The 27,956-nt window shown below is 46.4% G+C and overlaps 1 protein-coding gene across 11 annotated transcripts in view; it reads left to right on the plus strand.

Moving 5' to 3' along the window:
* The window catches only part of LOC101932673 (butyrophilin subfamily 1 member A1-like), a 52,164-nt gene that overhangs the window by 15,494 nt on the left and 8,714 nt on the right, over window positions 1–27,956 (plus strand). For 5 of the 11 annotated variants that reach the window (XM_065562407.1, XM_065562408.1, XM_065562409.1 and 2 more), the window contains 8 exons: window positions 9,840–9,956; window positions 11,079–11,426; window positions 14,378–14,659; window positions 21,868–21,975; window positions 23,718–23,750; window positions 24,864–24,884; window positions 26,774–26,800; window positions 26,921–26,947. In XM_065562407.1, the coding sequence (XP_065418479.1) occupies window positions 9,840–9,956; window positions 11,079–11,426; window positions 14,378–14,659; window positions 21,868–21,975; window positions 23,718–23,750; window positions 24,864–24,884; window positions 26,774–26,800; window positions 26,921–26,947 (963 nt within the window). The remainder of the gene's footprint in view (window positions 1–9,839; window positions 9,957–11,078; window positions 11,427–14,377; window positions 14,660–21,867; window positions 21,976–23,717; window positions 23,751–24,863; window positions 24,885–26,773; window positions 26,801–26,920; window positions 26,948–27,956) is intronic. The other 6 variants (XM_065562412.1, XM_065562413.1, XM_065562411.1 and 3 more) reach the window with 4 other exon arrangements.

Consider the following 27,956-nt stretch of genomic DNA (forward strand, 5'->3'; position numbering starts at 1 on the left):
CACTCACTCCATATACACATCTGTTTGGGGGTCTGAATCTGCATTTTCAGGGTTACTTGGGGGTTTCTCTACAGGACCATCAGCTGCATCTTCTACATCAGACACTATTTGAGAGTCAGACTCTGAGGGGCACCGTGAGGATCATCAGGAGTAGACAGGGACCCGTCTGGAGAGCCTTCTGGGGAATTTTCTAAATCAGACTCTGTTTCCTCCTCCCCATTCTCAGACACATCAGTCTGAGAGTCTTAAATGGAGGCATCTCTTTTTGTTCTTTTCTCCTCATCACCTCTTTAGCCTTTAAAAAAAATTTTACAGCAATCCTGGCCTGTAACTTTTAGCAGCTGTTTGTTTATCCCCCAAATTCTGTCCCCCTTTTGTTTAAGCCTTAGCTGATGTGTACCCTTGAGGATGCCCCTTTTACCCAAGCCCCTTTCCACGGCTAGTCACATCTGCTCAGAGCCACCCTCTTTGAAAAATACTTCAATTTTTCCAAAGTCACCTGCAAGAGCTTTTGCATTTTTGATGTAGTTTCCAGCCCTCCTTTCTTTGAGAACCCCTGAGGATACAGTGGCCATCAGCTTTCTGAACGAAGCGTCATATTTTTGCCAAATCTTTTTAGAATACCGAAGAGTTGTGCCAAGCTTATTGTGTTGGCAGAATGGTTCGTAATAATTTTCAGATACTTCATAAAGAGATACCCCACATTCACAACCCCTAAAGCGCGTGCTCCGGGTTTGTGAATATCTGTGTTTTTGCTCACAGTTTTCTCAGGGTTTGGTGTGGTGCTGACCGCTGAGGAACTGGAGTTGTGTTTGCGTGGTTGCTTTTTCCTGGAGTCTTTTGTTTTGTCCTTGGGTTTGACGTATGCGAGCTTTGGACTGCCCTGATAACTCATCTGTGCTCTTGTGCTGTTTTGCATTGGCGCTGTTGTTGTTGTTAAAGGTCTCAGAGCAGATTCCTGGTTCTTTGGTGGTTCTGGTGGAGGTGTCCCTGTAGCTCTGACTACAGCATTGTCAGGAGAGCTGCCCATGCCTGATTAAGAAAAACAGAAGTTCCAATTTAGCATCAAATAAACATTTTACAAAACTTAACTTTACCATCTTTCTCACTCACACATATGTACTTGCTTAAAATACAAAACCTCATAACATAACCAAACCAATAAGCAAAATATATTTACTGGGCTTCGTCCATCCATCAGCCGTTGATGCTGGTGAATTTTCCTTTTCAGCTGTCTCTTTCCTTTTTCTTTTGAGCTTGTTTGCACTCTGGTCTAAGGATCTCTCATGTTTTGACCGTACTGTGGAGCAGACAACATTGTTATTATAAAACACATGAAATGGTCTTGTAAACTTAAAAATAAAGTACTCATTAGGGTGTTTTTCTCTTTAAAAAGTCATAGCTGTAAAACAAAATAATCAATTTCAAGCTGTATAACACACACAGGTTTTGATTTATTTCTACCACTAGTGTTCCTCTAAAACCTGGACATTTTTTAATACAAGCACATGTTTCCACCATGCACCCAAAAACAAAGTGTGCAATAAAATACTTTTTAATTCCCCCACCATAACTATGTCTTGCATAGGCCCCTTAAATCACCAACAACACTAACTAATTTTAAAACAACCCATTTTAAGAAACACATCACATTTTGCAGAGTAAAAACCAAACTGTTTTGAAATAAAATATTGTAAGACCCCACACACTTATCTCTAGCATAGGCTCTCTGAATCACACACACAAAAAAACAGCAGTTTTAAACACACCAAACCAACAGTCTGTAACCAAATACTTTTAAAAAACCCGCACCTATCTCTAGCATAGGCCTCCTAAATCACCAACAACAATTTAAACACTAATTAAAAAACATTTTCAAAGAGACGCACAGTTTTAAAAGCCAATTGCAAAAGTTACCTTCCACCACAGGGTAAAGGGATGCTGGCACATGGTTATTCTGTCCCCACCCCCCCCCCCCCATGTGTATTTGGGTCTTTGGATTAAAGAACAAGCAAAATTTGTAGTTACTATTATTCCCCAATTGTATCAAATCCCTATGCAATCTGTGTTATACCTGGTGTTTTCTAATTTAACAATATTAAGCACAACTATAGTTAAAAATGGGGTTTTACCTGGCCCTGGTGAAAAGCAGCTTGAAGTTGCTATTTCCATGCTAAACAGATCACACTGCAATAAAGATAGGTACCATTATTTAGTAAGGACAGCATGGATAAACAGTGACCTTATATAATATATATTTTCAGAGTTAAAAACAAGTAGTATACCTAGTCTTGCAGTCCAGCAGCTATTCTGTGCTGTTCTGTTCTGATAGTTTCTGTTGAAAAAGGACAGTCTCAAAAAAAAAAAAAACCCACAACCTGAGGTTTTTATACCATCCTAACTGTAGTTTGCAGGTTGATTCAATCACTTACAACTCTGAATTAATAAATACTGAAGGAAATTAGGCCCCCCTCCCCAAAGTTCCCTTTTGTGATCTGAGGGGTGGGGGAATTAAGTTGTCTGCACAACTGGGCTGCTTTTTTTTTTTTTTAGTTAAAATACATTTTTCTGTTTCAATGAAAAAACAACATTGTAGGGCCTTCTTACAGAATTAAACAGTAAATCACCATACACAACAATCCTTAATGTTACTAATATCAGTGAATATCTTGGTTTTTTTAAAAACATGTTTCTTTCATGCTTAAAGTTTTGGGTTGTTTTGAAATAAAATGGATGTATCACAACCATAGTAAACACCCTACAAATACCCATAGCTTTTAAATGTTTTTACAGCAAATGCTTGTTCTATAAAAGTATGGTGGAGGTTTGTGAACCCTTGAAACATTTCAGTTTTGGGTTAGACCCTTGTTTATTTTTGTAAATATATTATTTTAATGACTTTGAGTTGCTAGAAAGAGCGACCCATAGCATTCAACCAACTCCTGGGTTATATTTAAACTGTCCAATAGCATCTATGAACTCCTGAAGTTTTATTTCATTTAATATTAATCAGAGCTCACCATCCCCAACCACCCACCTCTCTTACTGTGGGTGTTCACCCATCAAACTTAATGATTGATCACTAATACGTTTAATCCTGATGGCAACAAGGGTGGGTAATCACATCTAGACCTACAGACTCAATAGAGTCACCCTGGCTATTCAGTGGGGGTGTGGTTAAACCATCAGCTCAACAGGGTGAGTCAGCTCTATTGTATGGTCTTTTTCTTAAGCAGGGTTCTGTAACTTCTTGTGTGGACCAGGCGGTCCATATAACGCTGTAAGCAGGCATCTTCCGGTTTGGTCATTTTCTTTAAAACACGGTCAGGGTCTCGACCGAATTGCACAGCATTTACCAAGGTCACCCCTTGTGCTAAATTTTCTTACATTAAGCACAGATATTGCATAGCATAACTATGGCAATAACAGTGTTTAATAAGTTTTCCAAACACAGGTCAGGTCACAGGTCCCAGGAGCTTGCAGTTTATATCCTCCGAAGTCCAACTCACACAGTCATGGTGCCATTGGGCTGGCACATCTATGACACAGCCCTCACAATCTTCAAAAAGCTTTTCCCTAAGGCAGTGATTAAGGACAGCATAAACAGCAATGTGTACAATAGAACACATGACTTTTTTACGCTCATGACATGGCATTGGCTCAGTTAGTTTCATTCCAAGCCTCCTCCTTAAATCCATATAGCTATCATCCTCAGGGTCCTTGTCAATGATTTCTACCGGCATTGAACAAAAACAAGGCAGGCTCGGTTCGTCTTCGCTGTCTGACGCAACACTGTCCAGGGCCTCTGGGTCCTCCAGAAAGGCATCATTGAGCTGTTGAGAGATTTTCAGAAAAGAAACAATTGTAAACCCCCACTGCTTGTTTTTAGATTTATGCAACTCCAGGTTGGTTCCTAATCCCATTATACCCCATCCTCGACAGTCACTTCTTAATCGTTCATTTACCTGAGTGATGTCTTTTCTGTTCACCTTGTCCACCGGTGACTCCCAAGAGCCACGGTCACCTTCCTTCTCTAGGGGGGTGGACGACGAGAGGCCATTGTGCTCGTTGGTCTTCCTCATGAGCAGTTGGGTTTCAGTGTCAGGTTCTGGCGTATCCATCAACGGCTGGGCCAAAGGGCTCCCCTTGGCCGCTCCCTCCTGATGTAGCACTTTCTCCATGGGCAGTTGAAGGCCCTCGGAGCTAAAACAAAGTCCTAAGTTCTCTCAGGGGTGGTGAAGGAGTCCACATTTCCTTTTAGACTTTCCACGATTTTTAAAACACGCGTTCTTGGAACGAAATGGCCTCCTCTGCACAGTTCTGGGACTTACAGGGGCGGTGCTCTGCTCTGATTGGTAGAGGACGGTGGGAAAAGTTCTTAGAGGGGTCACACGACCCTCTTCTGGGCGGGTCACCCTGCCCCTGAACTCCGTCCAATTGGTCAAATCTGCTCTCGGGGAGGTCCTACAGGGACTGAAACCCATCCTGATTGGTAGAGGGCCATGGGAGGAGTTCTTCGTGGGGTCACATGATCCACCTCCAGATGGATCACCCACGGAACCTCCCCTGATTGGTCAAATCTCCTCTCAGGGCGGTCCTACAGGAGGTGAAATCCATCTTGATTTGTAGGTGGCAGTGGAAGGAGTTCTTAGAGGGGTCACATGGCACCCTTTTATTCTGGTCATGTGTCCGTCTTGACCCCAGAAGTAATACCCCAAGGGGCGGGTCTTAGGGTGACAAGTGGGCGGGGCCTGTGCTTGATTGATAGTAGACCCCTTATACAATGAGAGGCCATCATGCTCGTTGGTCTTCCTCACGAGCGATTGGGTTTCAGGGTCAGGTTCTGGCGTATCCATCAACGACTGGGCCAAAGGGCTCCCCTCAGCCGCTCCTTCCTCCTCCTAGGAACTGTCACTGATCTAGCGCTTTCTCCACAGGTGTTGAAGGCCCTTGGAGCTAAAACAAAGTCCAAAGTTCTCATGGGGGTGGTGAAGGAATCCACGTTTCCTCTTAGCCTTTCCACAATTTTTAAAACACGCATTCTTGGAATGAAATGGCTTCATCGCATGGCGCTGGGACTTCCGAGGGCAGTGCTGTGCACTGATTGGTAGAGGACAGTGGGAGGAGTTCTTAGAGGGGTCACACAGTCCACTTCCAGACGGATCACCCCACACCAAAACACCCTCTAATTGGTCAAATCTTCTCTCGGGGCAGTCATATGGGGGCGCAAAACCCATCCTGATTGGTAAAGGGTGGGGAGGGATAGCTCAGTGGTTTGAGTATTGGGCTGCTAAACCCAGAGTTGTTAGTTCAATCCTTGAGGGGGCCATTTAGGGATCTGGGGCCAAAATCTGTCTGGGGATTGGTCCTGCTTTGAGCAGGGGGTTGGACTAGATGACCTCCTGAGGTCCCTTCCAACCCTAATATTCTAGGAGCTCTTCTATGATTCTAGGGTGGTGGGAGGAGTTCCATCAGTCTGGTGGAGTGAGGACAGGTCTACATGGACCTCCCTCATGCATTAGACACCTTGATAAGTTGCAAAGGACTGTGGCCTGGATCCAGGGCCCTCCCTAGTGGGGGTGCAGGACTTGGGAAAAATCAGCATCCCCTTTAGTCTCCTCATCGTCTGCCTGGCGCGCCCACCCGCCCGGCCACTGCTCACTTCCTCATCCCCCCCTGTGCCCCGCTCTCCTCCTCACCATCTGTCTGCCCACACGCCGCTCGCCTCCTCACCCACCTGCCCACCACTCGTCTCCCCGCCAGGGCCGGATTAACTTTTTGTGGGCCCAGCACCAAACATATTTGTGGGCCCCCCTGGGGAATGAAGGGGTCAGGAGTAAGAGCACAGCGGGCAGGGTGGATTTGATTTAAATCATGATTTAAATACTAGTGAGGAAGACTCGATTTAATCATGGTTTTCTACATAAAAGTGCATAAAAGTTGGTTGTTATTACCTTAATACATATTCTTCACAACTCAGAGCTAGATGTAGGTTTCATTTTTAAAAGGTACACACTATACATTTTTAAACAGTGATTTATTTTGAAAACTTTTCAGATGAGTTTTACAGCTATATCAGAAAATGAATGATTGTTTGGTTATTTCATTTACCAAACATAATTGAAGCAGATATTTATGAAGTCATTGGGAGATGAACTATCTCCAATTCAACAGGTTAATCATTAATATTTGGAGGATTTTCTTGCCAGGCTGAATAGGAGGAAAACATCACCAGGCAGACTTTTAAATCATTTTATTTAACTAAAACAATGTTAAGTATTCTGGATTTTTTTCTTCAACAGCAAACATAATATTTTAACAAAAAAGCATACATCCCTCACTTCTCACATTTATCTCCAGACTTCTTCTCCTTGTCCAGATCTATTCCGCCCCCCAACAATCTTCTCTTCACTGAACTTTTTGAAACTTTTCACTTTTAAAGAGAGCTAAGGGACTGACTCTGTGTACACAAATTTGCAGAGGGACAATAGAGTTGAGGTCTGTTATTTCTCACCTCTATCTATTATTTATTTATTTTAAAATATTTTTGCTGTTAACAAGCATGTTACCTTTGGAGACACAAATCCACAGTTTGAGAACTGCAAAACTAAGGATCTCTGATGGTATCTTCGAAACTGAGCAATGATTCCCATTGGGTAGGTAGAAAGATTAACCTAAATAATCTATACAGAAGCCTGTGGAAAGCCATAAGATTGGGTCCCTAATCCATGAACTATTAGAACTCATTTACAAAACTTTTTTAAACATTACATGAATATATTGTCTCATACTATAGAACAGGCCTGCACAACATATGGCCCACGGGCCACATGTGGCCGTGGGGGCTCACTATGCGGCATGCGGGGGGTGAGTAGGCAAGCGGCAGGGTGAGGCAAGCCAATGGCTGGTTGGCTGGCCGGCCGGCTGGCCAGCGGGTGGGAAGGGTGGTGAAGAGGCCAGTGGAAGCTGGGGAGTGAGGGTGAGCAAGCGGCAGGGGGTGGGGGCAGCAGCAGAAGGTAAGAGGCCAGTGGTGGGCAGGCAGGTGAACTGGCAGTGGGAGGAGCAGGTGAGCCGGTGGCGAACAGGCAGGTGAGCTGGTGGGGGCTGAGGAGGCGAGCGGACGGCAGGGGTGAGTAGGCAAGCTGGGGGGTGGGGGGATGACGAGCCGAGTGGGCAGGCAGTGGCAGGGGGGCAGGTGAGCTGCCGGCGGGGGAGGAGGGGTGAGTAGGCGAGCTGGAGGGATGGGGGGATGAGGAGGTGAGTGGATGGGCAGTGGCGGTGGGGGGCAGGTGAGCCGGCGGCGGGGGAGGGGGGCTTTATACTTGGTCCTTTTTGCTTCTTTTCTCTGGGCTGGGGGTTGTCCCAATGCTGCAAAGAGGGTGTTCCCAAAGGAAGGTGCTTGCTTCTAACCCTCGAGGCCCTCAGTATGTCTGCTCTTCTCTAGTCAGCCCACTTGACAAGTTTGATTGTCCTTGGTCTGGCTCCCATCCCCTCTCCAAGGGTTGCAGCTGTCTGGAGGTGCCTGTCTTCCACGCCGTCCTCATTCACACCTCATTCATTCAACAGGGCAATTGATTACTAAGTGGGGGGAAGATCTTATTCTACTTCTAGCAAAAAGACATTTTTCTTTTACCTTAATTATACTACCTTAGGGGCCCACTATAACATATTACCAAGATTCAATACCGCTGTTTCGGCGGGGCGGCGCTGGGGAAGGAGGGTTTGTTTCCATGGGGTGGGTGGCGCTGGGGGGGGTTGTTTCCATGGGGCCGGGCGGTGCTGGGGTGGGAGGTTGTGTTTTGGGAGGGAGTTGAGGTGCAGGAGCAGGCTGTGGGTTGGGGTGCAGGGCCTGGCCAGGAGCTAGGGTGAGGAAGGGGGCTCAGGGTTGGGGCAGGAGGTTGGGGTGTGGAGCGCTTACCTGGGTCAGCTCCCATTTGGTGTGAGGGCTGCAGGTGGGAATGTGGCAGGTGTGTGTGTGCAGGAGCTCCCGTTTGGTGCTCAGGGTATGGGTGGGGATGTGGGGGTGTGTGCAGGAGTCAGGGCATGGGGTGTTGCGGGGCTGGGTATGTGTTGGGGCTGCAGGAGTCAGGGCTGGGGGTGTTGGCTGGGGTCGTGGGGGTGCTCCACACCCTTCCCCAAGGCCCCACCCCCGCCTCTTCTCCACCTCCTCCCCCCAGCAGCAAGTGCGCTGGGGCTCTGCTCCTCCCCCTCCCTCGCGTGAGCGATCAGCTGTTTGGCGGCAGGGAGAGGGGAAGGGGTGGGAATGTGGGACACTGGGGGAAGAGGCAGGAGAGGAGCTTGGCTGCCGGTGGAGCCTGCCCTGCTGCAGCAGTGAGCCCCAGGAGCTGGCAGCACCAAGCTTCTGCCCCCACAGGAGAGAGTGGGGGGGGCCCTTTGGCACGTGAGCCCGGCGCCATGGTACATCCGGTACTGCTCCAAGGGATGGCTCTGCCTGGATCTACAAAGGGCCTTAGGTGTTGCAATGCTGAGTGTTGCAATGCTCAACTTTTAGACACCTTGAAAATCACTAGAGTTCACAAAACCTGGGTTGGGTGCCCAGACTGCCTCCACAATACACTGGGAGTGAGATGCACCTAAAAATGGGATCCATGCAAACCAGCACACTAGCTAGCCAATGAGAGATGCCAAGGCGGGGGGGGGGGGCCGCTAAGCCCAGGCCCTTCTCAGGGAGCTAGTCACCTAACTCTGGGCTGCAGGGAGGCACCTATCTCTGCTAGTGACCCACAGCTTGGAACCCATCTCCTGGAGTGTGGAGCTGAAGGCATTTCTTGCTAGAAGCACTGGAGGCTGAGGAGATGCTGCTGCCTCCCTTACAACACTCCCTGGGGATGTGGGACACCTACACTCAATTCCCCCCTCTGCCGGGGGGGAGAAAGGATTTGAAGAAGGTCTCCCACCTCTCACAAGATTGCTGTAACCACAGGGCCATTGGACATTCCAATGTGGGGATCCCTCAATCTGTCCTGCTGAGACCCTTGCACTGTGTATAAAAACTTAAACAGTCACTGGGCAGAGAGACCGAGCACGTGAGAATGACTGTCTAGCCTGGCGGTCAGGGCATCCCCCGAAGGGATGCTGGGTCCTGCCCACCTGCCCCAGTGATACGGTTCCAGAACTGGGCTCAGGCATAGGTGAGGGATTCAGTGACTCATTCTGAAAGTCCGAGGGCTGCACTGTGCTCTGAGTGCTGCTTAGTGCTGGACCAACGTGGGGGAAGGAAGGACAAAAGTAGCTTTTTGCCATGTTTCCACTTGCCCCAATACCTGCGGCTGCCAGAAGCCAATTCAGATCCTGGCATTATGAAAGCAGCCTCAGGTCTTCTCCATATTGCCCCAGCAGGCAGCAGCCCCCAAGGGAACATCACATCTGCTGGGGATCAGTGGAGTTCAGCAGCACCCCAGCCACACCCTTTCCATCCCACCACAACCCAATAACCCTTCAACCCTGGGGAGATGGAGGGGCTGCAAGGGGGTGACCTAGAACTGGTGGCTTTACACCACCTGAGGATTCCCCTACGCTGACAGAATTCCCAGCTGGATGCCTGCACTGGCTTTCCAGCCCCTCTGCACTGCTGGCGAGGCACAAAGGGACCAGGGTAACATCAAAGATCTGGCCAGCTTCATGCAACAATGTATACAAGAATGTAAGAGGTTTAATGATACATTTAGTCTTGTTTTCATGTGGCATGGCATGTTTGTAAGCTTCTGGCCTTCGTACTGCAACACTCTGTGTCCTGCAGCTTATTCACTGCACTAGTAGAGAAATCCCAGCAGTTTGCTAACATGGGTTTGATTTTGTTTGTTTCTCTCCCTGTTCAGAACAAGTTATAATGAAGAGGACGATTTTCTCATTCTTTCATGGCTTCACTGTGAGCTCCTTTCTGCCTGGATATGTCGTTTTCTTCATTGCTCTGCACATTCACAATTTTGCATCAGGTGGGAATTGTTGTTTATCCATGAGATTTCTGCCTGCTCATATACCTTCTCCTTCTAAAAGTACCAGTTCTCTCACATTATAGTGTCATGTTATTCACCATGTCTGTTCACCCTGGAAGATCATGCAAGTCACAAACTCGTCTCTTGGTTCCAGATTTTTGTCTGCATTCTAGTACCATGACTTCAGAAAGCTGCCAGGTTCTCCCAGTTAAGAATTTCCCCCTCTTGGGGGTGGTGTTTCCCTGAGGGACATGTGGCTGGTTTAACAGCCCAGCACTGCTCCCTGCACAGGAGTATCCTGGGAGTGCTTGGGGCCTGATTTGCAAAAGTGAAAAACACTCACCACTGCCAGTGAATTCCAGGGGAGTGTGGTGTGGACATGTAACATGCCCTAAGAATGCAAATCAGGCCCTAGGTGTCTCAAATTAGTGGACAGTTTTGGCCTCAATGTCTCTGTGCCTCAGTTTCCCATCTGGAAAATGGAGATAATGAAACCTCCCTACCTCAAAAGAATATTGTGAAGTTAAAGACATTAGTATTAGTTGACACACTCAGCTAGGGATGAGCACCACCGAAAAGCTTTTGAGTAGATAATGTAATTCTATATCTAGTGCAGGATTTGGGAGGTGGCAGTAAATATGGCCTGGAGCCCTCACTGAATGATTAGGATAAAAAGAAGCATTGAATAGCTGCTAATTCAGTGAGCACGATGCATCCTGTGCACTGAATAAGCCAGGGCTCCCATGGAAAAAATACCACATTTTCAAGTAATTAAAGACTGTAGCATAATGAACACACACAATTAAGGTTTCATACAAATTGTGACTAAAATGCTTTACTAATGATAAACTGTGGCATTTCCTCAGTGCATTTTGCCTCAGGCACTGCCTCGTCACCTCTGTGGGTACTAGTCTCATACCCTCTGGCTGTGTTAGAGAATTGAACCATTGCTCATTGAACAGGAGGGCTGCTCTAGTGTAAGCACCCGTGCTGCATTGTATCCATACTCTTTCTGTTTGCACCCTGCCCACTTTTGTGCCCTGCCACACTGTTGCACCTAAATTAATGTCCATTCAGTTTCTCTTTGACTTAATCACCTTTTTCTATTGGTACATTTCACAGCACAGTTCACAGTGACTGGACCTGACCATCCAATCACCACCTCCATAGGTGGGGAGGCTGTCCTGCCCTGCCATCTCTCCCCCAGGATGAGCGCTGAGAACATGGAGGTGCGATGGTTCCGATTCCAATATCATTCAGTTGTCCACCTGTATCAGGAGGGACAGGATAAGTATGAAGAGCAGATGCTGGAATATCATGGGAGGACAGAGCTGCTGAAAGATGGCATCACTAATGGGAGTGTTTCCCTGAGACTATGCCAGGTCCAGCTCTCTGATCATGGGCAGTACACATGCTTTTTTCAATACAGTATCTCTTATGAAGAAGCCATATTGGAACTAATGGTATCAGGTTAGTTATTGTGTTTAATTGTTTTGATTTGCCAGCAGTATAATAAATGGAGTAATCACTCATTGTGATTTACCTCTTGATCGCTCTCATTCACACATGAATATCCAGAATTCTCTTTTAGCTTCCAATTATTGCATTGCAGGGTCAATTCCTGAGGGAAAATGGAAGAATTTTGCTTGTGTGCTCTGTACTTGGGGCAGTTTCTAAATTTGATTTTAAACAGAGTAATATAGAGTTCAAATATTTCTCTGGCAATAAACAAACCCACTGTGATGATTTGAGGACTTATGAATTCTGTTTGAACACATGGGATTCAATGGCTGGATCCCCTTACAACAGTCTGGTGAGTGGCCAAGAGGGGGTGCTTGACAAAGCTGTGACACCCCCTCACTCTTTTTCCTTAGATTCTGCTTATATCAGGTGTCTGTCATTTGCCTATTTAAACATAGAACACGTCATCTGAAACCTTTCCAGCATGTTTATTTTTTTCCCCCTTCCATATTATGAGCCAAACCTCGAGAAGGGCTGATCACTGATGACTCCCACTGAAACTGCAGTTACTCAGATCCTCTCTGGATCTGGATCTATGTCTATTAACTGTTTTTTTTCGAGTCATACAATAGGATCGACTTCTTTTGGAATCGCCTTGTTATTTTCATAGTCCTGTACCCCTCTGGAATAGAGCTGGTCGGGAAGTTTTTGACCAAGCTTTTCTTTCATCAAAAATTGCTGATTTGTTGAAAATGAAATTTTCTACAGGAAAGAGTTGGTTTCAACTGATTTTTTTACTCAAAATTTTTGAAAAAAAGTTTCAAAATTGTCAAAATGTTTTTGTTTTGACATTTATAACATGAGAACATCCGTTTTCCAGTTAAAATGAATTGTTTGTTTTAAAATGCAAGCTAATTATAGTAAATAAGTAAAAGTAGTCAAAATTGAAATGAAATGTTTCAACTAACTTGACTCAACATTTTTGGGGGATTTTTGATTCATGAAAGTTTTGGAGATTTTGATTTTTTGTCTCAGTTTGCTAGGAGAAATGTTTTGTATATATCTTGAAAATTTTCACAGGGCAGGAAAACTGCTTCCTGCCCAGCTCTGCTCAGGAACTAAGATCAGGAAGAACATTGTCAGAGTATCTCAGGATGCTGTCAGAGTATATCAGTATCTCTATCTACTGATAGCTCAAAACTCAATATAAATGACAAATTGAATTGTGAAATAATCATTTTTAGATAAAGCAATAAAGTGACATGTCACCTGAAGAAATATATGAAAATAGTCAGAATGAATTTACTCTCAGACTTAGTCTCTATAATATTAATTTCCCCATAAAAAAGGAAACCCAGCCCAGATGAAACCAATAGAAGGAAACTGCAATGTAAGGCATAAGATATAAATTAGGAGGGGGAGAATAAAAGCCAAAGCCAAAAACAAATATCAAGAAATTGTTTCAGTGTTTATCAGGGGTTGGTAGTCTGCCAGAGAGTTGGTGGGTAAGGTGTACCAATACAGAAGAAAGGGAGCAATCAAAGAGGATAAGGACATTACAGAGAAGCTAAAGGTTTTCTTTGTGCCAGTCGTCAGCACAGAGGAGATATCTGCTCTTCTCAGCTAATAAAGATGAGGCATTGTCAGAGAATGATGTATCAAAAGAAGAAAAGCTGGAACAAACTAATGAGTTAAATAGCAAGGCGTCACCAAGAGTTCCTTCAGAACAGTTATAAGAATTTAAGAGTTCAGTGGCTGAGCTGCAAATAAAATCATGCAAACGTCAAAATCACTGCTCGACTGGAGGAATGGAAGGCAGCCAGTGTTTTAACTGTCAGTAAATATGGTGCTAGAGGTGACCCTTGGATTTACTTCAGAACTGAATAAATTGGTTGAAACAATAATCAAAGACAGTTAGAATAGTTTCACCTCTGTGGAATTTCCACATAATTATATGGCAAATTTTTGTAGTTTTGAAACTTTTCAAACATGAAACAAGTGTAGCTGAAGCACTTTTGTCTTCCTGAATCCAGCAACATCCTGAAATAATTGGTGAAGAGATGTGAATGTCCCAATCATCTCATTGGGATATTGACTCTGAAACATAATGATGACATTTAAAATATCATCATTGTTGACTATTTCATTGCTGAGATACCAATAAAGTAACTGTCCAAAACTTAACCTATCTTCTAGTGAAGGGCTGAGTCCAGTGTGATGGGATTGAACAGGCAATTTTAGGAGTCCAGGTGCCAGGGCCATAAGCAGGGTAGAGCAAGTGGGGCAGTCGCCCAGGGCACAAAGCTGCAGTGATGGAAAAATGGGGTGGAAACAGAGGTGACTAGTAAAGCCCTGCGTGGCAGGGCTCGGTTGGGCCAGCCCCACATGGCAGAGCTTGGTTGGACCAGTCCCACACAGCTTGGGTTCAGGAAGGACTTTCTCAGCAGGCTACCCATCCTGTCTGGGTTGGGGGAGACGCAACTATAAAATCTGTTGGGGCATGTGACCCCATGTGCCCCCCCCATACATGTTGCCACTGTGCAGAAAAAAGATGAAAAAAGCTCAAATATGATTGCTCACCCCGGGCACTAAAATGCTTAATTACTGCTCTGCTAGGTGCTTCAGACAAGAGATCACCAAGGGCCTTTTCCAGTGACTTCAGTGGGCTTTGGGCTAGGCCCTGTCCTCTAACATGCACTGTCCACACTAAGCTAAGTGTTCAGCTTTCGAGGGTGTGTGCACTAGTGAGATTCTGGTATCTAGCTGAGCCATAGTGAAGGGACCAGGCCGCCCAGCACTCAATGACACACACCTGCAGTGAGTTTTCCACATAGCTCGCTCTGACGGTGGGTGCTGGGGACAGAGAAAAGGGTTAATTTGCTACTTCTCCTGAAGGTTAGGCTCCTGTCTGCTTTGCTGAAAGTGTAGAATTAACACAGGTTCATTCCTTTCTCCTCTAGCTATGGGCTCGGACCCCCACATCTCTGTTGATGGTCACCAGGACGGAGGAATCCGGGTTGTGTGTCAATCGGCCGGGTGGCACCCAGAACCTGAGGCTCAGTGGAGAGATCACCATGGGCAGCTGCTATCATCTGCCTCTGAAAAAATATCCAAGGCAGACAATGGCCTATTCCAAACTCAGATTTCTATTGTTATAACAGAAGATTCCAACCAGAACTTGTCCTGTTCTGTCAGGAACCCACTTGTCAACCAAGATAAAATATCAACAGTTTTCATAGCAGGTCAGTGCCTGTCCACACTGCACTGGGGTCTGACGAGACATTACAGATGTTAGTGGGGAGTGTATAGTATTGTGCGATTATTACTGACCCCCTGTTTATAGCTTTTCTCTGGATAACACAAGACACCCTCTCTTACACTCTTACCTCGGTTTCTTTCTTGCATTACATCCAGAAGACTACACTAATCTAACAGCAGCACCAAGGGGCCCATCAGCATGCTGGCAGGAATCAAGACAAACTCTCACTGGCTTAAATGAAATCTTTACATGAGTAAGGAGTGAAGGATCAGGCCCTAGTGTCATATTTTGGTGGAGTGGCAGCATTTTTAAAGTTTTGGCAGAGTTTTATTGTGACAGCACTGTTAAACCTCTGTTTTTAAGAAATGTAGTAAAAGTGGTTTAAAAAAAAAAACACAACCAAACCCAGCCATATTGTTATGGGTTGGACATAAGATGGGCACTCACATGTTCCCGGAATACCAGCCATTCCAGTACTTCTGAGAATGGTGTGACCCCACCCCCATTGGTGTGATCCTGTTCCTGCTGGTGAGATGGTGCATGTGAGGTCACGCTGAATGGGGCACCACTATCTTTAAGTGTGCGCCACCCTGCTCCCACCAGTGTGACCTTGTACACACCGTGTGTGTGAGGTCATGCTGCACTGGGGTGAGAGGTGCCAGAAGAGGCAGAGCAGCATGCCCCATCTGATACCAGACAAAACCCAGTGCAGGACAGGGGACAAAGGTCTCAAACAGAGCACCAATCGGTTTAATACTGGATGAACGGCCTCCCTAGTTGGGCATAACCACTGCCCTTAATTTAAGACAGGGGTAAGAAGCCAGTAAGCCCTTTTGTGGAACCAGAGAGCTGAAAAAACTAGCAGCCTCCACCCCAAATATAGGCACATGCCACTGCCCAAAATAAAGGCCTGTGTCAGGCACATGTGGGTGGAGGGGTTTGGCTGGGTATTATTTTCGGGGGGGGGGGAGTGTGAGAGAGAAGCAGCAATTACACAGTACAGAGGCAGACACAGGGAAGGAGCATAACAAGCACTGGGAGCGTGGGCCTGAGAAAAGCCTAGCGAGAGAGTTTTGGGCTGAGTGCTGGCTGAAAGGGGCTTGGAGCTGTGAACAAAACAATGGCTTGATTCCTTCTGCATCAGTCCCTGTGTGTGTGGTTTGGTTATTCTATCGATGACCAGCTCACCACAGTGCCCTCCCAGCTCCAGAAACACACACCAGCATTCCTGTACTCCAGTTTTCTACTTTCAGAGTAACAGCCGTGTTAGTCTGTATCCGCAAAAAGAAGAACAGGAGTACTTGTGGCACCTTAGAGACTAACAAATTTATTAGAGCATAAGCTTTCGTGGACTACAGCCCACTTCTTCGGATGCATATAGAATGGAACATATAATGAGGAGATATATATACACACATACAGAGAGCATAAACAGGTGGGAGTTGTCTTACCAACTCTGAGAGGCCAATTAATTAAGAGAAAAAAAACTTTTGAAGTGATAATCAAGCTAGCCGAGTACAGACAGTGTGATAAGAAGTGTGAGAGTACTTACAAGGGGAGATAGAGTCAATGTTTGTAATGGCTCAGCCATTCCCAGTCTTTATTCAAACCGGAGTTGATTGTGTCTAGTTTGCATATCAATTCTAGCTCTGCAGTCTCTCTTTGGAGTCTGTTTTTGAAGTTTTTCTGTTGTAATATAGCCACCCGCAGGTCTGTCACTGAATGACCAGACAGGTTAAAGTGTTCTCCCACTGGTTTTTGAGTATTTTGATTCCTGATGTCAGATTTGTGTCCATTAATTCTTTTGCGTAGAGACTGTCCGGTTTGGCCAATGTACATGGCAGAGGGGCATTGCTGGCACATAATGGCATATATCACATTGGTAGATGTGCAGGTGAACGAGCCCCTGATGGTATGGCTGATGTGATTAGGTCCTATGATGATGTCACTTGAATAGATATGTGGACAGAGTTGGCATCGGGGTTTGTTACAAGGATAGGTTCCTGGGTTAGTGGTTTTGTTCAGTGATGTGTGGTTGCTGGTGAGTATTTGCTTTAGGTTGGGGGGTTGTCTGTAAGCGAGGACAGGTCTGTCTCCCAAGATCTGTGAGAGTAAAGGATCATCTTTCAGGATAGGTTGTAGATCTCTGATGATGCGCTGGAGAGGTTTTAGTTGGGGGCTGAAGGTGACAGCTAGTGGTGTTCTGTTATTTTCTTTGTTGGGCCTGTCTTGTAGGAGGTGACTTCTGGGTACTCGTCTGGCTCTGTCAATCTGTTTTTTCACTTCAGCAGGTGGGTATTGTAGTTTTAAGAATGCTTGATAGAGATCTTGTAGGTGCTTGTCTCTATCCGAGGGATTGGAGCAAATGCGGTTATATCTTAGAGCTTGGCTGTAGACAATGGATCGTGTGGTGTGTCCTGGATGGAAGCTGGAGGCATGTAGGTAAGTGTAGCGGTCAGTAGGTTTCCGGTATAGGGTGGTATTGATGTGACCAGCACAGTAGTGTCCAGGAAATGGACCGCTTGTGTGGATTGATCTAGGCTGAGGTTGATGGTGGGATGGAAATTATTGAAATCATGGTGAAATTCCTCAAGGGCTTCTTTTGCATGGGTCCAGATGATGAAGATGTCATCAATGTAGCGCAAGTAGAGTAGGGGCGTTAGGGGACGAGAGCTAAGGAAGTGTTGTTCTAAGTCAGCCATAAAAATGTTGGCATATTGTGGGGCCATGCGGGTACCCATAGCAGTGCCGCTGACTTGAAGGTATATATTGTCCCCAAATGTGAAATAGTTGTGGGTGAGGACAAAATCACAAAGTTCAGCCACCAGGTTAGCTGTGACATTATCTACTGCAGTCTAATAAATAGTTGTGTAACTCAACGGAAAGTGTGTGTCAGGCCTGTCTCTAGTAACTACCTTAATAGGATGCTAGCCATAGCTCAAATAGTAGAAGTTGGTGTTGAAGCTCTATAGGGTCTGGGTTAAAACCTTTCTGCTCCTGCTGCAAGAAGTTTGTAGTTGCTTATAACAGAATTTATTTATTTATTTATTTAAACTAGTTGATGTAATTCACACAATGAAAAACCATCCTTTAAAAAAGCTGTTTGGTCTCAGTGGGAGGTGCAAGTGGCAGCCTTATGGAGTGCTGGAGTCGGAGTGTGTTATTGACAGCCATGTCGAGGATGTGAAGGCTGCTAGGAATGAAGGAATGTTTTTCCTTCATTTCTGATTTCTAGGCTGTTAGGGTTGTGCTGGGTGGGTTGTGCCTTGGCACCACCTTAATGGTCACTAAAGAAAGTTTTTATTTTTGTTAATTAAATTAATAGTTACTACAGAAGGGATGTGGACAAATTGGAGAGAGTCCAGCGGAGGGCAACAAAAATGCTTAGGGGGCTGGGGCACATGACTTATGGGGAGAGGCTGGGGGAACTGGGCTTGTTTAGTCTGCAGAAGCGAAGAGTGAGGGGGGATTTGATAGCAGCCTTCAACTACCTGAAGGGGGGTTCCAAAGAGGATGGAGCTAGGCTGTTCTCAGTGGTGGCAGATGATAGAACAAGAAGCAATGGTCTCAAGTTACAGTGGGGGAGGTCTAGGTTGGATATTAGGAAACATTATTTCGCTAGGAGGGTGGTGAAGCACTGGGATGGGTTACCTAGGGAAGTGGTGGAATTGCCATCCTTAGAGGTTTTTAAGGCCTGGATTGACAAAGCCCTGGCTGGGATGATTTAGTTGGTGTTGACCCTGCTTTGAGCAGGGAGTTGGACTAGATGACCTCCTGAGGTCTCTTCCAACCCTAATATTCTATGATTCACTGACCCAGTCCAGAATTGCTTGGCTGCTGAGATTTATCAAGGTTTTATGGCACTGAGGCTACAGGGCAGATATTTATTTGCTGTTAAATTTAGTGATACTTCAGGAAGTGAGATAAGGGGAACGGGAATCCAAGTGAGGTCTCATTTAACAACAAAGAGCACTGGGAATAGGTTACCAGGAAAGATGTCAAAGGCCAAATGTTCAGCCAAAACTCGGGGCTTGTCTACACCTGAAACACTGCAGCAGCACAGGTGCAGCTGCCCTGCTGTCACACGTCAGTGTAGACACTCATTACAGCAATGGGAAGGGTTCTCCTGTTGTTGCAGTTAACACACCTCCTGAAGAGGCAGTAGCTGGGCTGAGAGAAGAATTCCACCATCGACTTAGTGCGGCCAGCACCGGGGGTTTGCTTGGCTTAACTACGTTGCTCGGGGGCATGGATTTGTTACAGCTCAGAGCGACATAGCTGGGTCGACCTGACTTTTTAGTGTAGAGCAGGCCTGTGCTTCGCGTTCGTGCCTAGGCTTTGCAGGTGACAATATTTGTATTCACAGAGTTACAGGCTCGTGGTGTCAGAGCACACGATTAAACTGGAAAACATTAACTGTGACATTCCTGGGTGCAATGGAATTTTCACCTTAGTGTTACGTTCCTATCTAATTTACAGTTAACAAAGGCTGGGATTTTCAAAAGAGGGTTAAGCTCCCAAATCCCTCTGACAATCTAGCCACCAAGGCAACTGGACTATGAGATAAATGGTCACTTACACCAAAAATCACAAAATATTCAAGTTACACCCAGTCCCAAGAGACCGGTCTCTCACCCAGATCGATTTGAATCCCAGATCTCACTCTAAAGACTACAATGGCAGCCAATTCTATAGTAAACCTACTAAAGGTTTATCAGCTAGAAAAAAGGCATGAGAGTTATTGAGAAGTTAAAGTAAGTAAAAATGTAAGTACAGGTGAATCACAGTCTATAATTTCAAAAGGTAGCGGAGATGTAGTAATCTGTGAATTTCCAAAAACTCTTTCAGGGCTACCCAGAATAATTCAGGGGATCACCACCACCTCTTTGTTCAGTTATTCGGCCCTCTTAGAATCCAAACTGTCCAGAGATGAAGAATTTTTCCTTGTGTCCATACTTCTTCTCACAGGAGCCAAGCTCACAGCAACACTTCCTATGAAGGTCCCTTCTTCATGGGGTGGGGAAGGAATGCACTTAACGAAGTCTTTGATCCCTGATCTCACACAATGGCTCATTTGCATGTAATGAACAGGATTTAACATCTTGTTAGAGACCCTTATTTGCATTACACAACAAGGCTTTTTCCCTTTTTGATGAGTTACATAGTCACAGAGGTTTACAATGCAAATGCTTGTTATCACGTTATACCATGGGGTATAGCTGAGTGAGAACAATGCACGCAGCATCCTACAAGTATTTTGTAAAACACTAAACACATCCCTATCAACTTAACCTCTATTATTTATTTTGATGATGCTAACACAGAGATGAGCAAGACTGGTTTTCAGCTATGCATTTGTAAGTGTTCAGTGAGGCCTGGGGCCTTGGCATGAGCAGGCATGTCATCTGCCAACATCACAGAGAGATTAATATTTAACCAGCTGGGCTCCCTATTTGTTCCCCGTAAGTATGTCACTGGTCTGTTGTAGGAAGGGGGATCTGCCTCTCTCCCCCTCAGACCAAGCTCAAGGATTCAGAGACCATGCTGGTTTCACTAGTTCCTATCTTACCCTTTCAAAAACGTAACCATGTATTTTCTGCCCATGTAAGGCCCAATGATGTTGCAACTATGGCCAGGTCAGGGTGTCTCCAGCAGCACTACGACACAGGTCAGATCTGCAGTGCGGATGGGACCTTTGTTATATTCCATAAGCAGGTTAAGGCTTGGACTTCCACTGGTTTAGAAGCAAAGCATGGAGGGCCATAGCTCACCATGAAATCCATAGGTAGCCCCTGATGACTATTCCAGTCAGACACAGAGAGTCATCTTTGCTCACAATACGACCACATTTAGTCTGTCAGGGTTTGCAGAATTGCCATTGCAAAATACTGCAGGTGCATTCCGTATTCCACCAGCCGCCACCGACTGTCATGGGTTTATACGACCAAGGGCTCAGATTTTGCCACAAGAATAGACAACAGAGCCTCCAGGCTCCAGCACTCCTGCTTCTCACAGTGAGCTCTGCCCAGCAAGCCCCTGTGAGGTAGATGCCCTTTCAGAGACCTTTGCTCCCTTCAGGAGCCAACAGACTTCAGCAAGTAAGAATCTGCAGTGATACCAGGCAGTCTTTTCCTTTTAATAGTCAGCTGGAGTATTAGGAAGCCCTTAGGTTAGCATAGAGAGGCCAAGGTTAAAACACAGCCCATGTCAGGGGCCAGTCTCCAGCACAGACAGTCTCTTGGCGATCTAATGAGCGCAGGTGGCCCTCATACAAGCTGTCTGATTGACTGTGCTTCCTGATGGGTTGCAGGAGTCAGCAGGGTGCTGCTTAAGCTTTGTAGCACAAAGGATCAGAGACAAAGAAAGGACACCAAGATGGTTCCTACAGCTGCCTGCCTCATAGGATGTCAGCAACCAAGTCATGGGTGGTCTGACCTAATGGTTGGAGCAAGAGTTCAGCATACCAGTTAGAGCTAGATCCAGATTGGGTGGGCCTGGGATCAAAGCCAAGAGTCAGAGCTGGGAGTGAGAAGCCTAAGCGCAGGGTTAATCAGAGTCACAGTCAGAAGGCACAGTGGAGAGTCAGAGCCAGGAAGTAGCTGGGGGCTGGAGTAGGAGTGGTTACAGACAGGTACAAAATGCACTGTGTAGCCACTGGATTGATTGCTGACTGCTCTTAGTTCCAGGTGAGAGCCCTGTGTCTCTGTGAGCCCAGTTCTTACCACTGCCTCCTGTCACCTCTGCCCATCGTTGGCCTGCTGCAGAGCTGTGCTGAGTTCACATGTTCACCCAGTCCTTCAGGTGTCTCCTGTCTCTGTCAGGGCTTCCATTGATATAGAATCATAGAATATCAGGGTTGGAAGGGACCTCAGGAGGTCATCTAGTCCAACCCCCAGACAGATCTTTGCCCCAGATCCCTAAATGGCCCCTCAAGGATTGAACTGACAATCCTGGGTTTAGCAGGCCAATGCTCAAACCACTGAGCTATCCCTCCCCACCCTGGCCCTAGCCAGTCCTGAGCAACCCATTCAGATCACTCCAGACAAACATCTCCTGTCTTCTGCTTTGTTCCAGGGGCAGCATTTTAACCCTTCTGCACCCACTGGGTAGCAATACCAAGGTGATAGGTAGAAAATCATAAAAACATTACAGACAGTTTCCACATTGTCACAATGGCGCTTTCTCTTGCAGAGCTGTTTTTCCCAAGGGTCAATCCCTGGCTGGTGGCTCTGGGTGTGATCCTGGCTATTCTCATTGCCCTGGCCAGTTACTGCTTCTGGAGGCAACACAGAATGAAAGGTAAAGTTAAAAAGGGACAGAATGTAGAGAGAATGAGGGTGATTTTCTGTTTTGGGGTTTTTTCTTCCTTTTAAAGAGAGGGGTTGACACAGGGACTGGGAGTCAATGTTCTGAAGAGAGATTTGGACACTGAGAGATGGAGCGAGGCTGAGGGAGAACAAATAATTCAACCTGAAGAAAATATCAAGTGCATTCACCCCTATAGCTCTCACTAAACAATCCAATCCTGGCATTGGAAAGAGTCCAGCGGAGGGCAACAAAAATGATTAGGGGGCTGGAGCACATGACTTACGAGGAGAGGCTGAGGGAACTGGGACTATTTAGTCTGCAAAGATGAGGGGGGATTTGATAGCTGCTTTCAACTACCTGAAAGGGGGTTCCAAAGAGGATGGATCTAGACTGTTCTCAATGGTAGCAGATGACAGAACAAGGACTAATGGTCTCAAGTTGCAGTGGGGGAGGTTTAGGTTGGATGTTAGGAAAAACTTTTTCACTAGGAGGGTGGTGAAGCACTGGAATGGGTTACCTAGGAGGTGGTGGAATCACCTTCCTTAGAGGTTTTTAAGGTCAGGCTTGACAAAGCCCTGGCTGGGATGACTTAGTTGGGAATTGGTCCTGCTTCAAGCAGGGGGTTGGACTAGATGACCTCCTGAGGTCCCTTCCAACCCTGATATTCTATGTTTCTATGACCCAGGGAGCCAGTCCCCAGCGACTCTTTAATTATTTATATGCAGTGGCACAGCTTTCTCAGGAGAGATTGAAGGAGCCCCACATCAGAATATCCCAGGGCTCAGGGGTTGGTTACAGCATTCTCCTGAGAGGGAGAGACCCCCCTGTCAAATCCTTTGTCCCCTGCAGGTAGAGGGGAAATTGAACCTGGGTCTCCCACATCCCAAATGAGGGCTAGAACCACTGGGCTAGAACTCAGGTGGCAACTCTTCCTCTGGCCATTTTGCATGGAGTTAGGCAGGCACTTAACTTGTTCTCACAAGAAGCAGTCCAGGCACCTGACTTGGAACCCGTTTTCCAGCTGAGAATCGCTAGCAGGGTTAGGCACCTCCCTGCAGCCTGGACTTAGGTGCTGAACTCTGAAAGGGGGTGGGGCTTAGCACAGACCCCTCTGGTTAGCATCTCCCATTGGCTAACTTAGGTGGCTCCCTGCCTAACATGCTGGCTTTTGTGAATCCCATTCTAAGGCATCTCTCGATTCTCTCCCCATTCTGAGAGGAGTGTGACTGGGGCCCAGGTAGCAGGGGTGACTTCTGGGGGCAGACCTTTAAGTGGCCACTGGAGGGGATACGTCACCCTGTTCCCACTATTATCTGCTACCATGATGCAGTCCCAGGCAGAGGGGACGCTGAGTGCAAAGGCCCTTGGACAGATCTGTCTGCGTGTCCATTTGTTGTCTGTCTGCCCTCCTCACCCTAATGCAGTGGTTCTCAAACTTTTGTACTGGTGACCCCTTTCATATAGCAAGTCTCTGAGTGTGACCCCCCCCCCCAATAAATTAAAAACACTTCTTTATATATTTAACACCATTATAAATGCTGGAGGCAAAGTGGGGCTTGGGGTGAAGGCTGACAGCTCGCGACCCCCCAGGTAATAACCTTGTGACCCTCTGAGGGGTCCTGACCCCCAGTTTGAGAACCCCTGCCCTAATGTGATTGTGCTGTAGTTAACAATAGTGATGTGCCCATAAACATGATGGTGAAATCTCACTTCTCACCCTTTTCTCCCCCTAGAGATGCTGCGATCTGACCTGGCGAGACAGAAAGGTCAGTGTCTGGGCCAATGGGGCATGTTAAACATTTTATGTAGCTATTTGCAAACAGTGAAGAGATGAGCAAGTACCAAGATTCTCTGTAAATGGGTCATTTGCAGGGCGCCCCCCGCGGCTTGCCACCCCAGGCACGCGCTTTGAGCACTGGTGCCTGGAGCCGTTGCTGATGCTGACAGTCCTCCAGTGCCATCCCATGATTCCCCTGAGTGAGCCAGAAGCACAGAGAAGTTCTCCCATAATTCACAGGGAAAGAATCAGTGTGGCTCAGCTCACTCAGCACGGAGAACCATGGGATATGTTTCCAGCAGTCCTAGGGACTCACACGGGGTGCACAGCACCAATGCGGACACAGTAACGGGGTGGGGCTTTGCAGTGGGGCTGCTCTCACCCAGGTTAGGTTAACCCAGGGGCTCAGACTCAGGTGCTGATCATGTGGGCTAACTCTGCAGAGAAGACCTACTCTGGGTGGCATTTCAGACTGAGGAGGGGATACATCTGTCCCCTTTGGCCACAGGCAGAGGTGACTTAAATTTGGGAGGGAAAGCCCTTGATTTCATTATTCTAAACCCAGCAGCCTTCATGGCAAGTAACTGCCTCAGTGCACTCTACCCCACTTTCTGTCACTACCTCGAACAGTGAGGGAGAAGCACACTACTGAGTGGTTCTGATCAAATTATCAGCCATGAAATAGCTATGAATGCTGTCACTATAAGGCTTTAGAATCTACAACCTGAGATAAAGGGGGCAGTTCATATCTCTCAGATCACAGGTTTCAGGCTCTCTGCAGACTCAGGCAGACATTGCTGTTTTGTTACAGATGGTTCTCTTTGGAAGTATTTCTTTTTATTAGGGATTTTTTTTATTAGTGTTTATCGGTTAAACCCAAAAATCAGAAGCACCAGTTATGGAGCACAACTATGTGGTGATTTTTAAAAAGTGGAAATAATATTGCTAAGCAAATGACTGCATAATCACATTACACAAGGACCTGATAATGCAGTTAATGGGAACATCTGTAAGCCTGCGTATGTATAGATAATAGTAGAAAATACTCCTGTAAATGTGCAATATGTTAAATCAAATCCTCTTCTTTATGATTTATTTGCAGAAGAACATCGTGAAGAAATAGGTAATGTTTCTTCATTAATGTTAGCGAGGAGGGAATATAACTTATACTTCTTAAGCAGCTACTGAGGGCTCTTATCAAATGGAACACAGTCTGCTTTATACTGCATGCAAAGTAGAGCTCCACCATAACCCCTTCTGGTCTACACATACTAGCTATGTTTACCAGTGCCCCAGCCACTGAAATAACCTGGGGATTTGCTTCCTTGTCATTGGCAGAAGGGATCAGATGAATGTATTATTTTGTCATTCACTATATAGTTAGAAATATTATTGTAACTTAACATTTCCCCATCACTAACTTCCCCATCAGGGACATTCCCCATCAGGAAGGTGGTAGCCAGGATGAAATTGGGTGCACAAAGGTTGGGGCTGGGGTTAAACGTATAATTGTGAATTTCTAAACTTTCAGACATTTAAGTTGTGATTTATTTTTATAACATTTCATGGCAGATTTTCACAAATGCATTAACTTAGAGTTGATATTTGGGATAATTACCTAGGTACTGTAATGTGATTTTATATAGTAACTCTTGACCTGTACATTCAGTAAACAGAATCCCACAGTAGCTTCTTCCCTAGTCTGATCTGCTGTGATCTGGCAAAGATTCTGTCTCCCACAGCACCAGTTGCTTCAGAGAAAGGTTCCAGAAACCCCAATAAGACAATCATGGAATACCGTGCCCAGATGGGACCTTTCTTCCTAGCTCTAGGCAGCTCAGGGTCAGCTTATGCCCTGAAACAGAAGGTTTTATATCCCCAATAATTTTGCAGTTCTAACATACTGTGACTGTCCTCACTCTCCCTAGATATGTATAATGCTACTCAGCTCTTGGTCTGAGTGATACCTGATGGTGAAGATTCACTGTGTATTTCTTGGAGAAGTATTTCAGTGAAATTGAAAGGCAGCAACTTAAAAAACTGGGGGGGAAATGTTGAGAGAGGGTGAATAGGACCATCCGATAATCGATTTACCATCTCCGTGCTATTCATTAGTATGTGCACTTCTGCCATGTCCTCTGCTATGTCCTCTTTGAACAGTCCTAATAATAACATCTCTCCCCACACTGAAATCTTTCCATACTATTCATTAACACATTCTCCCTTTTCTGAACCCCACCCCTCAATTTCTGCTCTATCCTGTTGGAGATAGTGACCAGAAGAGGCATCGACTTTCTAATGTGCTGGGGGATGCTCAATCCCCCGGTTCTGCCCCAGGCCCCACCCTCCATCCCTTCTCCCAAGGCCCTGCCCTGCCTCTTGCCATCCCGTTCCACCCCCTCCCCTGAGTGCACCCGGCCCTTGCTCCTCCAGCAGTCCCCTCAGTGCCTCCTGCACGCCACAAAACAGCTGATCTGCGGCAGGCGAGAGGGGCTGGGAGGGAGGAGGAGGCACTGATTAGCTGGTGGGTCCGAAGCACTGGGGTGCAGGGGGGTTGGCTGCTGATGCTCAGCACCCACTATTTTTTTTCCATGGGTGCTCCAGCCCAGGAGCACCCATGGAGTTGGTGCTATGTGTTCATCTAAATGCTTTTGGATTCTATTTTTAATTATTATTTCAACCAGTTTACCGGGATCTGAACTTAAGTTAACTGGGCTGTAATTCTCCTTATCACTCTTGCGCTTTTTTAAAAATATAGGTGCAACATTTCCTACCCTCTTTTCCTCTGGGTCAGTTGCTGATTTTAATTAGATGCATATTTTTGCTAGCAGCTCAGCAGTTTCATTCTTAACACTCCTTCAGGACTGCTTGTTATGGGCTGTGCAAGTGTCTGGAACTGTTGTGAATGCCTAGGTGCATCTTTTGTCTAAAGAGTTAAGCTTCTTTTAGGTTTTTGACTCCCATCCCTTTTTATAAGCATGGTTTCAGATCTATTCATTTATTGTTTTCTAGGGAAACTCTTCACTGAATTGGGGCTTGGTAAGTTCCATTTCCTGCCCCCCACAACACACCCTTAATATAATCCATGTTATACACTGTGTCCTGGTCACCGTGTCTGTGCTCAGGGGAGTTCTCATCTCTCTCTGTGTTTGCTTTCAGGATTGAGAAGAGCCCAGCTATATGCAGGTACTGTACATAAAACTGACATTTTATTCACGTCAGCATCCCACCTGCCCCTGAGAGCTCTCTCCTCACTTCCCCAGTGCACCAGTACTTTCATATCAAAAGCAATAGGCTGGAAACAGCAATGTCACTGGGGGTGGGTGGAAAGGGGCAGGCGACACCCCAGGTTGATTGCAGAGCAGGGACATGGCCCCTTTGGGAAAGGGCTGATTGGTGAGGAAATGCTGCCCCCTGGTGTCACCTTTGCAGGGGGTACCTGGGCTCTGCAGGATGCACATTCTTAGCTGTCCATAAATTAAATAGAAGGAAATTGTGGTTAAAGCTTGGTCTGAGCATGGTGATGCTGCTGTTGGGAGGAGAGAGAGCTGGAGAGAGAGCTTAGCATCACCATGCTTAGACCAAGCTTTAACCACAATTTCCTTCTAACGTAACAGGACCAGACAAGAGCTGTTCATTGTCCCCATGGATTTGGGGTGAGGAAGTCCCTGTCCCCACTGCAAGGGCAGACATCTTTTTATAACCAGCTTGTGACACTCCCCTGAACCACTTACAACAAACTGTGCCCAGCCCACACAGCAGCTTTTCTGCCTCACAGCCGTGGCTGAGCTGTGTGTGTGTGTGTGTGTTTGTACCCAGCATGCTGTCCGACTGTGTGTGTGCACTGGTGCATGCTGGGACAGTCTGGGCAGTTCCAGCAGGAATCAGAGAGCCCAGGGGCCATGCACACACATTCAACACCACTGGTCAAAGGGTCCATGCACTCCGGGGTATCCTACCGCATAGAGCTGGTGGGAGGGACACCCAGGGCAGTTACACAAGCACCGCTGGAGGTCCTGTTAGGGTTGCCACCGCTGAGGTGCAAAAAAATCCAGGACATCTGCCTGCTCCACATACACTACCTGTCCCCTCACCCCGGGCACTGTCGCCCCATCCCACACCCGGGCACTGTGTCCATATCCCACCCCTGGGAGAGGGCACTAGCCCCTGTGGGCTCCTGTTCCTGGGGCTGAGC

Source organism: Chrysemys picta, chromosome 12 (assembly GCF_011386835.1).
Source record: "Chrysemys picta bellii isolate R12L10 chromosome 12, ASM1138683v2, whole genome shotgun sequence".
In the NCBI taxonomy this organism is placed as follows: Eukaryota; Metazoa; Chordata; order Testudines; family Emydidae; genus Chrysemys; species Chrysemys picta.